We start from the raw sequence: 12638 nt of genomic DNA on the forward strand, positions 1-12638 counted from the left end.
TCAAATTTACATCAGATGTCGTGACATTGCTATGACCTACGTATGACGTCAAAATAAGGTCATGTGTTCACTGGGAATTGCATCTTTAGGTGTTATTTGAGCCTTAATAAGTTATAAGTGTATACCAAAGGTATAAATTATGCTTGATTTAGATGTTAGATCATGAATTTTCAGTTCCGTGCAACACTGCATTATTTGACATATTTTTCATTTCATTCTGTGTATTGACTCTTAAGTCAAACACTAAAATTTAAGGCATATGCCTAATTGCCATAATTTCTGTAGTTTCGTCCTAAGTACGTTAACGGACTCGTCAGTAAGGCTATGTTAACGCACTCTTGCCTTAGACTACATCTCTTACCAGTACGAGCCGGCGTAAAACTGTGTTGTGGGTTTCAGCCAGACACTATACTAGCAAAGGAAGGCGGATACCGTCCAAACTACTTGCAACTAAATGTTAGGTGAGCTGTTGTACACCGTTTAAGTATTGAAATAACAGAAATATGCCAATTTTCACTATACAAGAGTTCAAAAAATCTTTGTAGCTCTTAGTTAGACCTTTCTATCACCACCGTCCATCTTACGGTATTAATAAAATTAATTATTTATATTTATTAGAAAATTTATTAAAATTTATTTTGGAAAATTTGCATGATTTTATGTTATCAATTTTGTACACTCTGATTGCAAGGTTCAGATAGATATCTAGTGTTGGAGACAAAAACACATACAGAAAATTTAATCCGCCGTGTAGCTGAACACGTGGAAAAAGTTTAATTATAGATATTTAAGGTGTGAGCACTTGGAACTTTGAAAAATAGGTGGAGCCCCACTTCTAGACCATTATACCTTTGGTATACACTTATAACTTATTAAGGCTCAAATAACACCTAAAGATGCAATTATATCTTCAATCCGCCGACAAATGCTTGAGAATGAAATTGGTTTCAAAGCGATTTGTCTATATTTGGATTTTTGCTTGATATAAACAGGTGGAGCCCCGATTATAGACCATTACCAAAAATTTTCTTCACATTTGTTCTGAGGACTTCAAAAACTTTTTTAGTGTATACTCGGTGTAAACTCTGTGTATATCGTGCGCATATACACCGTGTAAATTCAGTGTAAACTTTGAGTGTATTTGGTGTATACTTAATATGCACCGAGTATACACCAAATAAACCCCTAATTTACACTGACACTAGGTATATATCGAGTTTACACTAAGCTTACATGGTGTATACGGATCCGCTAGGGCAATAACGAAAAACTAAAATGAAAAATTTTCGCGTGTATTTTAAATGGGAAAGGGGACCCCCCTTTGTGATAGCTCAATTTTAAAGATATTCGGCTGAAATTTTGTGAAGATTTTTTTTATAATTTGAAGTAACTTTTGAGCCCATAAGACGTTAAAAAAAAATTTTTTTTTTCTTGGGACACCCTAATATATATGTATATCGTTGAAAAAAAAAATGTATTATTACACTCAAGGAGACAATTTTTACTATCTGGATTAGTAAAAATTCAACAGCAGTTTCAGTGAAAGTTTTATTCTAAAATAGAGTTTTTACTAAATCAAATAGTTAATTTTATTGAATGCTTGTGTTTTGTACTCTAAAACTCAAAGTAATTTTACTTGTAATTTATTCATATATAGGATTAAGCGGTTATAATTTTTACTTATTTAAAGGAAAATTTCGATATATATTTTTTATAAAAATAGTAATTTTTATTTGAAAAATAACAAATATTATTAGATTTTTTTTCTCCGTGTACCAGAGCACTTGCTTAAGTACGTTGTACTTGGGTATTACAATTCATAGGTGTTTTAAGCTAAAAGATCTCATTTTTGTTTTTCTCTATAAATATTTGAACAATACCAGGGTCAAGTTTATATTTTCGACCTAACATTATATAATAAAATATAACTATCGTTAAGATGTGACTTGAGATGGTTGTCAAGAAACGACTGCGCATCAATCTTTCATTCATAAAGAAAAATGTATTGTTTGTGTATATACATGTACATCATCAGCAATAAAATTGTATTAGCCAAGAATAATTCTGTGTTATGATAATTTAACGCAGGTGTTTTGCAAGTTTCGCTTGTAGTTAGGATAAACAACTAGTTAGTAACTGTTTATTACTAAGTGTATTATTTATATTTTAGACTTATATTTAAATAGTTAATCAATCATTAATAATTGTAATTATAGTGTTTAGTAAAATTGTCAATTTTTTTTTTCTTATAAATGCTATATTATTTATTGCAAATTATTGTAAAAAAACAAGAAATTAGTACTATCAGTTTGTAAGTAAAAAATAATAAATTTTTTTTAATACTCATGGAAGGAGATGATGGGCTAACAAATGAAACATTATTTCGGTAATTAATAAAAGAAACTTTAATTTTGTATTATTTATAAAATTATGAATTGAAAAACCATATTAATAAATACACAAATTTTTGAATATTATGCAGAGAAGAGTGTTCGATACCATTGGAAGTATTGGATTTCATTCAAAACTTTAATCAATCTGATTTAGAATTAATTTGGCCTTGTCAAGTAAGATACTATTGGTTAAATTTACAATCATTCGTTAAAGTTGTTCGTATTTTATTAGCTTATGTTACACCTTTTGTTATAGTCCTTGGTATGTATTTAAATCATTTTTAATAATATTCTAGTAAAAGTATACTGATGTAAAATCTGACGATACATTATTGAATAATTATATTAATTAATAGGAGTCATACTGAATATCATATCATTTGGTATGTTAAGTAAGTCGGTTAGCGACTCAGGATTATCATTATATCTTCGAGCACTTGCGATATCAGACAACGGAGCGTTAATATTTGATTATGGTGTAGGAGTTGCAAGATCAAATTTTTCAGCTTTCAATACCTTATTTATGGTAATTTAATTCAAATTATAAATAGAAATGATGTTCAATCAATAATAATTATATTAAAATTAATTATTTTTTTCAGAATAGTAAATTTTTGTGTTGCATGAATTCTGTGTGTATGGAATTTTTTCAAATAACATCAACTTGGCTTGTAGTGTCGTTAACATGGGCTCGTGTTGCGGCAATTATTTTTCCTCTTCAAACACTTAATAAAAATCATGATCGCTCTGCAGTTATTGTTATTATTACCTTAACATGCATTAGTCTTGCTGTTTCTCTTACCAAATTATACTGTGGAGGTGAATAATCAGAGAATTATACTTCATAGCTCATATTATTCTTTACATTTATTATTCATTATATATAATTTATTTCAGGATACGAATCTGACAGCGTATTTGAATATGTAACTTGTCAAAAAATAGTAATCCCATGGGGAATCCCAATGTATTTTTATATAGCTTTTTGTACATGGCTTCCTTTACTTTTCGTTTTTATTGGGAATGTATTACTCATATTTCATATGAGAAAGTCTGAAGCTATTCACACACAATTAACCGGTAAAAATTTTTATGATTTGACAATTCTCAAAAAACTAAAAACAATCGAAAATTAAATTTTGCGTCGGAAGTTCCATTTTCACTGATATAAAGAATAGTATATTACCTTCATATGTATGTATCCATATACTATCGCCGACATTAATCTTTGTCTGATAGAAATATTGAAAAAGAATTAACTGTCAATATTTAACCATTTTAATAATAAAATGTCTATAAATAAGTAATCTCTATTGAAATTAATGTATGCCAAAATCACATATAATATTGCATAAGTTATACAAATTTTCATGCATTCAATTGTTGTATTTCTATTGAAATTTAAAACTTTTTAATGAATATAATTACTTCAGGAACAGTTCGGAATAAATTGAATTTTATTAATCGAACAAGTGGAACTCTATTGGCAGTATCAATTGTTCATTTAATTTTATTATTACCTATTGGATTTGTTGAAACTTTAGAACTATATTGGGATGTTATACTAAAAAAACATCCCTCAAAAGATATTGGAGAAAATCAACAACAATACATTAGTTGGTAAGCAATTTTTGAATAGAATTGATCCAAATATTGAATAAAATATTATTTTTATGATACCAGCATCGAAACTTAAAGCTTCAGTGTCTCTACAGCCAGTCGAAACACGCTAATTTTAAGTCAATGCTGCAAACAACTCCCTGCTTAAAAAATCCGATAGATTCTTATAGCTGTATGTATAAGGCCATATACGTAACTATAGAACTTCTCATAGAACTCATTCATTCTTATTAAATCTCTAAGGGAATTTACGAGAATCTATTGGATTCGATGAGATTTTCTAAACAGAGCTACTAGCGAATTCGTAATTTACAACTACCTTCATACAGTGGTCAGAAACATGCGTGATTCTTCCCTGGGGATGAAACACAATTGTTTCTGACAGGTATTGGTTATATTTAATGGTCATTTTGAGCCTTATGTCTCTCATTTGTTTTCTTGTCACTTCAGTTTACTCATTTCATCTTTAAGACGCAGTTTTAATTAATCAAATAAAATTACTAAAAATATTTTTGTCATATACTATCTAATAAGTGACTGTAAATCACAGATTTTTTGTTCATTAACAGTTCTCTGCATCATCGAAATTAACTTCTTTCTTATTGGTTACTGACACTGAAAGTTCCGATGCAGGTAATCATGAAAAATATAGTGTGTGACTGGATGAAACACGATTTCAGACTGCGGGTAATGTCAGCCAACTTAACCCTAGTCTTAAATCGTCTTGTTTCATCCCTTGTCAGACAATATACTATTAAAATTTTGCTTTAGAAAATATGTCGATTTATAATTTTATATAATACTATGTTTTAATTTTAGGCTTCAAGAAAAGATGTTATTAAAATGGTGCCGAGGATTATTTTTTCATATTTATCATTGGAATTTTGCTATTAATTTTTTTCTTTATTATTTAACAGGAAAAAAATTCAGAGATCGTGTAATTAATGCTTTAAAAAATTGCACTAAATTTTCGTTTAACAAGCATAATTCAGTAGAAAGATGATGACTATCTTACAAAATACATTATTTTTTTCATTACATATTGTATTATAATTATTTAATTTCATGTATAAATCTATGCAAATTAAAAAAAAATTAGATTTTTAATATCAAAAGAACGTATACGCCGTTATAACTTTAGCACACAGAAAAAAAGAAAATCGTGAACCAAGAAATAAAATGTCTTCAAAATTTTTTTCTTCCCTGTTTAGAAAATCTAAACCGAATCAAACCGATTCGTCCCGATTAAACTCAATTGGATCCCAGTCGGATTTCAATCGGATTCAATCGAAATTCTCAACTAGGGTACACGGAAAAAAACGCAGCTCAAAATTAGCTAATAATTATAATCGACAAAGAAAAATTACTTTCCCAAGAGAAATTTGCAATCCAAACCAAAAATTACTATTTTTTTCTTGATTCTTACAATCAGTATTGTTAATTTTACGATTTTTAGAAATTATAATACAGATTAGCGAAAATTGAATAAAGAATAGTAGATGAATAAGAGAGTTTCTGGCACCAGAATCAAAACAGTGTCCTACTTTACCGACCTAAGGTAAGTACCCAGTGTCGGGAATGTAGATTTTTTTATCGATATTTGGGCCTGATGTTGGTAATGTAGATTTGTTTTATCGATATTTTGGGGCCTTCCTCGTTGTTGATGATAATGAAGATTTATTTTATCGATGTTTGAGGCCTTTTTCCATTATTTATGGTAATGTAGATTTATTTTATCGATATTTGAGGCCTTCTTTCATTATTTTTGGTAATGTCGATTTATTTTATCGATATTTTGGGGTCTGTTTCTTATTGATAATAATGTAGATTTGGTGGGGACTTGATCATGATAATGCCGACTTGGTTGAGGCCCAACCATGGTAATGCAGGTTCTGTTTGGGGGTCTGTTTCCGCTTATCGATAAAAGTCGATTTTGGGACTTAGTGGATATTTAAGAACTTTTTAGTATATATATATATATATATATATATATATATATATATATATATATATATATATATATATATTGTTCTAGACCTTTTAACAGCTGTAAGGGAGTGGTAAAAATTCGAAAGTTTTTCCGATAATATTTTTTATTTTTATTAAAAGTAGGGGGTTTAACGGTTGATTTAACCGGTTTTGGGCCAATCATTTTTTACTTTATATCCCCCAAATAATTTTTTTTTTCGTAGAAATCCCCCACACGAGACATTTTTTAGTGGGGATCGCTATTATAAAAACTCGGGTTTTGCTACATTTTTTACAGTTGTTAAGAGATTCGTTTTGTGAGTAGTGCACTAATGATCTGTTCAATCAGGTAAGACTTTTATATTTTTAGAACTATTAAATATATTCAAAATTCGAAACCGTAAATGTAATGTTTGAAATACTTGTTTAGACAAATAATGGACATTTTGAAAGTTAATGAGGCCATCAAATTACCAGTATTTTTACCTACCAAAAAGCTAAACGAATTGGAAAGAAATGGGGATTATCAAATAACGGCTTTCAAAAATGTCAATACGAAATTCGGATTAAGAGTTGTTGCATCCATCAATAACGAATTCATTGTATTTTTACCAAGAAGAACGTCAGCGTTGATAACGAAGAATCCTAATTATTTCGAAGAGTTGCTCAACCCCATACCATATCATAAGCTTTACCTCACTTTCTTTGGCGGTGAATATAATGACTTTGACATGGCTTCCCTCGCAGATTTGAATCACGGTGGAAACACGGTGGGTTTGTTCCATTTTACCACTGTGATTACGGGGTGTATCCACCATGATTCCACGGTGGCTTTACCACCGTGTATACACGGTGTTTTCACTGTGATCTCGCGGTGGATACAGCGTGGAACCACGGTGGTGAAATAGCACAAAGCCACCGTGGAATCACGGTAGATACACCGTGTAATCACAGTGGAAACACCGTGTATACACAGTGGTCAAGCCACCATGGAATCACGGTGGATATACTGCGTAATTACAGTGGATACACTGTGTATACCCGGTGGTGAAATGGAACAAACCCACCGTGTAACCACGGTGGATCCACGGTGTTTACACTTCCACGGCGTTTCTACGGTGTTTCCACCGTGATTCAAATCTACGAGGGTCTCTTGATTCCTCCGCAAGCTCCAACTGTAGATATGCATCCGATAAATCAATCTTTGAGAAACATACGCCATTTTCAATCTTCGACAACCAATCTGGAATCCTGAGTATTGGGTGTCTATTTTTCCTCAAATTGGGATTTGATGTGATCTTGAAATCACCACAAATCCGCACCTGTCTGTTACTATTGATGACTGGGACTATCCCTGGTTAAAAAAGTAAATTAAAAAGGATTAAAAAATCAAACATATTTAATACTACTTAATACTCTCCAATACTCTTTATTCTCCGGAGAATTAAAATCGAACATAAAACGAACTCTTTTTAACTCTCCTTCATCTAGCGAAAAAATTATTATCATTTTAGGATTAAAAAGAATAAAAAAGGATTAAATATTGTTAATCCTAACTTATCCTTTTTAATTCTAAAATAATATTGCAATTTCTGTTCTCGTTGAGGATTCAAGAGAATTAAAGAGGATTCGAAAAAGTTTAATTCTAACTAATTCTTTTTAATTCTAAAATAATATTCAATTTCTGTTCTCGCGGAGGATTGAGAAGAATACAAGAGGATTCAGAAAAATTTAATTCTAACTAATTCTTTTTAATTCTAAAATAATGTTGCCATTTCTCTTCTCCCCGAGAATCTGTGAGAATAAAACAGGATTCGAAAAAGTTTAATTCCAACTTATTTTTTTTAATTTCAAAGTCATGTTGCAATTCCTGTTCTCGCTGAGAATTCGAGAGAATTGTAACCATAACAAAAAAAATTATTTTTCTTTTAAACTTTAAAAAAATAAAATAATAATGATTAGTAATTATTTATTTATTAAAATTTTATTCTGGGAAAGAAAAGAAATAATAATTTTATACGTGAAATTTTATTTTTTTTTATGGAGAAATTTTTCGAAAAAAAAAATAATTCAAAGAGAAAAAGGCAACGGGAAAAAAATGTAAGAGTGATCGTGAGACGCTTGCCGACCGACAATCTGGCAGGAGAGAGTAAGTGAGCGAAAGTTAGTTCCGCGCTCAACGCTAGAGCGTGCGGGCTGCTTGGATATGGACACTTATAGTAGAAGTGTTAAAAGCAAATGCAGCGGACGTTATCGTCAGTCAGCACTCCACTGCTACCAAGTGAACTTTACGTAGCAGAGTGGGAAGTACCTACTGGTAGTGGCGCAGTATACCCTGCACCACGTCCTATATATATATATATATATATATCTGGTATAGATAATATATTATATTTGGTATAACCCGTGGTCTTCCCCATGGACAGTTCGGGATATCCATCCCAGTTCGGGCTCTCTATATTTTTCTTGGGAATAGTTATTTTTTCAATTCTCTGAAGAGAATGGAAAAATGCTAAATATGAATTCTTTTTAATTCTATTTAATTCTCTGAAGAGGATTAAAAAGTATTGAAAATTGCCAAATATAAATTCTTTTTAATTCTCTGAAGACGATTAAAAAGTATTGAAAATTGCTAAATATGAATTCTTTTTAATTCTATTGAATTCTCTGAAGAGGATTAAAAAGTATTGAAAATAGCTAAATATTAATTCTTTTTAATTCTATTGAATTCTCTGAAGAGGATTAAAAAGTATTGAAAATAGCTAAATTTGAATTCTTTTCAATTCTATTCAATTCTCTGAAGGCGATTAAAAAGTATTGGAAATAGCTGAATATGAATTCTTTTCAATTCTATTGAACTCTCTGAAGACCCTGGCGGATCTAATATTACGGTAGGTCTACGGTAGTATTACGGTAGGTTTACCGTAACTTACGGTAGTTCTAGCGTAACTTACGGTATAGCTACCGTAACCTACGGTGGTGTAACGGTAGCTCCACCGTAAAATTACGGTAGAACTACCGTAAGTTACGGTAAACCTACCGTAAGTTACGGTAGAAGTACCGTAAGTTACGGTAAAAGTACCGTAAATTACGGTAGAGCCACCGTAAAATTACCGTAAGTTACCGTAGACGTACCGTGAGTTTCGGTAGAAGTACCATGAGTTACGGTAGAAGTACCGTGAGTTACGGTAGAAGTACCGTTAAACTACCATTAGTTACGGTAGAGCTACCGTAACACTACCGTAAGTCACCGTACAACTACCGTAACTTACGGTAGCTCTACTGTAAGTTACGGTAGCTTTACCGTAAGTTACGGTAGCTCTACCGTAAGTTACGGTTCTTCATTGTGGTGATCATCATTAGGTGTCACGGTGACCCTCCTCTCGAGTGCACATTTCCTTTAAAATATTTATATGCAGTTATAAATTGAAGTACAGTTATTAGGCAAATGTAATACCGTTAATTTATAATAATTAATTTCCATATACCTCACTCGTCGATTTTGGCAAGCCAAGATATCATGATAAGTCATCTCATGTAAAAATATTGCTGCATCACCGACCTGAGAAAGTTTTTGTACCTGTTACATTAATAACAATTAATTAATCACTCGATGCATTGATGAAAAAAAGTTTTTATAGAAATTGAGTAATTTTTTATGCTATTCTTCAGTTACGTTGGTTATATAATATATATATATATGTATATATATATAATTATGATTATAATATATATATAATTTGTAACAAATGATCTATTTATCTTCAAATTTGGCTTCCGTGAAAGAAAAAAATTTATTGAAAATATTCAATTTCATCGGCACTGTTATAAATAATAAGTTTTTAAAATTTATAAACATTAACATAATCTTAAAGTTAATTACCTTGTAAGAAAATGTTTTCGGAAAATCACCCTATTGCTGTACCATTTCATAAATTAGTACAGAATAACCTTTGAGTCACTTTTAGTTCTCTAACCTATTATTTTGGGAATTGATGCTTACTTAGGATTTTATTACTCGAATCGAAAATTTACATGGCGCCATCTGCCAAACAAAGACAAAATGAATCGATAGAAATGGTGTGGAAATAAGGCCCTTACATTTACGCAGCGTGGATTTATCAGAACTCAAGTATGAACAAACATGTCCTATAATTAATCACGTAAATTATTTACCGTGAACCACCGTAATGCGGCAGTGTATGATAGCTAGTAGGCTGTATTGTAATCAACAGTAAAGATATTACTCATAATAGTGAAGAACCAGAACTTTGTTTTGATGATCGCACAAATAGGTACCGTATTTTTATCATAGTTCTACCGTTAATTTACCCTATCTTGCAGTCATGAAATGGCAGGATTGAGGTAATATTATGGCAGAAGTACGGTAAAATACGGTAGAACGACCGAAAATTACGGTAAATTACGGTAGGGTTACGGTAAATTACGGTAGATTACGGTAGGGTTACGGTAGATTACGGTAGGGTTACGGTAGATTACGGTAGGGTTACGGTAGATTACGGTAGGGTTACGGTAAATTGCGGTAGGATTACGGTAGGTCTACGGAAAGACTACGGAAGGATTACGGTGAATTACGGTAGAACTACGGTAGGATTACGGTATGACTACGGTAGGGTTACGGTAGAACTACGGTAATCTACGGTAACTTACCGTAATCTATGGTAACTTACCGTAATTCTACCGTAATATCGGGTCCGCCAGGGGAGGATTAAAAATTATTGGAAATTGCTAAATATGAATTCTATTTAATTCTATTTAACTCTCTGCGGAGAATTAAAAAGGATTCAATTAATGTTTAATCCTCTTTAATTTTTTTTTTAACCAGGGATGGGCGTGGCCCATTCACTATCCTTCACTGGAACCAATATTCCTTCACCAACCAGCCGCTTAATTTCCTCTTCTACTTTTGCCTTTAAGGCATATGGTAGCGGTCGAGCTTTACAAAAAACAGACTTAGCCTCTTCCTTAAGCTCCAATTTCACTTTTTTATTTTTAAACTTCTCTAGTGTCTCGGAAAACACATCTTGGAATTCCCGTAACAATGTCTGTGTTTTAATATCTTCATTAACAAATTTAATTTCTTGCGTGAAACTAGAGTCATCACGTTTAAACAATCTCAATTTGCTAATCCCGTCTCTGCCAATTATCGGACTACTACTCCCCTCAAAAACAAACAATTGCAACTCATATCCTTCCCTTTTATTCTTTACTGTAACTCTACAATTTAATACTCCCAATGGCTTCATAACATCTCCCTGGTAAGACTTGAACACACGGTCCGTAGCAATCATTTTTTCATCTTTAAAATAACTCTCAAGAATTTGCATTGATATCGCTGAAACTGGCGATCCTGTGTCCAACTCAAAATTAATTTCTTTACCGTTAACTACTAAATCAATATTAATTATTTCAATATCTTTTGTTTGCTTTTCCTCTTTGTTAGACTTAATATCATCCAAGGGAAACAGTTTATTAAACTCACCATTAACATCCACATTAACATTATTTATATAATTCTGATTGTTTTTGTTTTTATCCGCATGATTATCCTGCTTGCCATAATTTTGCTTTCCATAAGCCTTATCACTTGACTCTTTATGACTTCCTTTACTGTTTGTTTTCTCTTTACATACCGATGCTAAATGACCTTTTCTTTTACACATATTGCAGTTGTAATTCCTGAACCTACAATTATTTGCCCTGTGACCCTTTTTCCCACAATAGTAACAACCAGCCCCCATACCACTTACGCCTTGCTGATCCTTCTTCTCCACTTGTTGGAAACTGTTAATATTAGAGCTGCTCATATTTATCGACGATAAGTTTTCCATACACATGACATCCCTTGCAGCGGACTCCAATGCTGACGCTAACTCTACAGCTCTTTGATATGTTAAGTTTGTCTCACCTAACAGCCTTTTCTTCATGGTAGCACTTTTTAAGCCCCATACAAACTGATCACGAATGCTCATTTCCAAGTTATCTCCAAATCCGCATTGCATCGATAATTTTTTTAATTCCGTTAAATACGATTTAATATCTTGGCTTTACGTTTGCCTACATTCTTTAAACTTATACCGTTCTGTTATTACAGACGACGCTGGTTGCAGATGATTTTTCATTATTAACTGCAGCTCAGCTAAACTTTTATCGGACGGTGAAATTGGTGTACAGAAATTTTTCAGCAACTCGTACGCTCTAGCTCCCAATAACGTGATAAAAAGAGACTTTTTAAGTTTATCATCCACATTATTTATAATAACGTAATGTTCAAACCTTTCAATCCACATCGTCCAATCATCCTCCAAGTTGAATTCGCTTAATGATCCGATATTACTCATTAAAACTTGTGTTACCACTGGTGCTACGCTTGGAAGTCCTTGTTGATGAAGACTTTGCTGTTGCTGTTGTATTGCTTTTTGTTCTTCTTGTAACTTATTCCTTAAATCCTTGATTTGCTGTTTTTCCACATTTTGCTTTTGCCCTTCCGCACTTAACTTAACACGCTCTTGCTCCAGAACTTTCTGTTCTTCCGTGAGCCTTCTCTCCCATTCTTTTAATTTAGCCGCTAATCTAGCCCATTTTTCTTTTCTTTTTTTTTTACTATTTACCACGCTCAACAAAACCCTTTTACCT

General features: G+C 32.0%; 1 protein-coding gene across 1 annotated transcript; it reads left to right on the plus strand.

Annotated features, from left to right (window-relative positions):
- Positions 1 to 1900: 1900 nt before the first annotated feature.
- Positions 1901 to 5179, plus strand: LOC130662937 (uncharacterized). The gene is made up of 7 exons (XM_057461922.1): positions 1901 to 2386; positions 2483 to 2655; positions 2750 to 2919; positions 2996 to 3212; positions 3291 to 3473; positions 3827 to 4013; positions 4833 to 5179. Exons 1-7 carry the CDS (start codon positions 2346 to 2348, stop codon positions 5014 to 5016), a joined length of 1155 nt encoding a protein of 384 aa, XP_057317905.1. The 5' UTR covers positions 1901 to 2345; the 3' UTR covers positions 5017 to 5179.
- Positions 5180 to 12638: the final 7459 nt, after the last annotated feature.

The sequence above is a fragment of the Microplitis mediator genome, chromosome 2 (genome assembly GCF_029852145.1).
Source record: "Microplitis mediator isolate UGA2020A chromosome 2, iyMicMedi2.1, whole genome shotgun sequence".
In the NCBI taxonomy this organism is placed as follows: domain Eukaryota; kingdom Metazoa; phylum Arthropoda; class Insecta; order Hymenoptera; family Braconidae; genus Microplitis; species Microplitis mediator.

Coding starts and splice junctions, on each gene's coding strand:
- LOC130662937 (XM_057461922.1), top strand. CDS start 2,346: ATGGAAGGAGATGATGGGCTAACAAATGAAACATTATTTCG. Junction 2,656..2,749: donor ACCTTTTGTTATAGTCCTTG/GTATGTATTTAA, acceptor ATTAATTAATAG/GAGTCATACTGAATATCATA. Junction 3,213..3,290: donor TACCAAATTATACTGTGGAG/GTGAATAATCAG, acceptor AATTTATTTCAG/GATACGAATCTGACAGCGTA.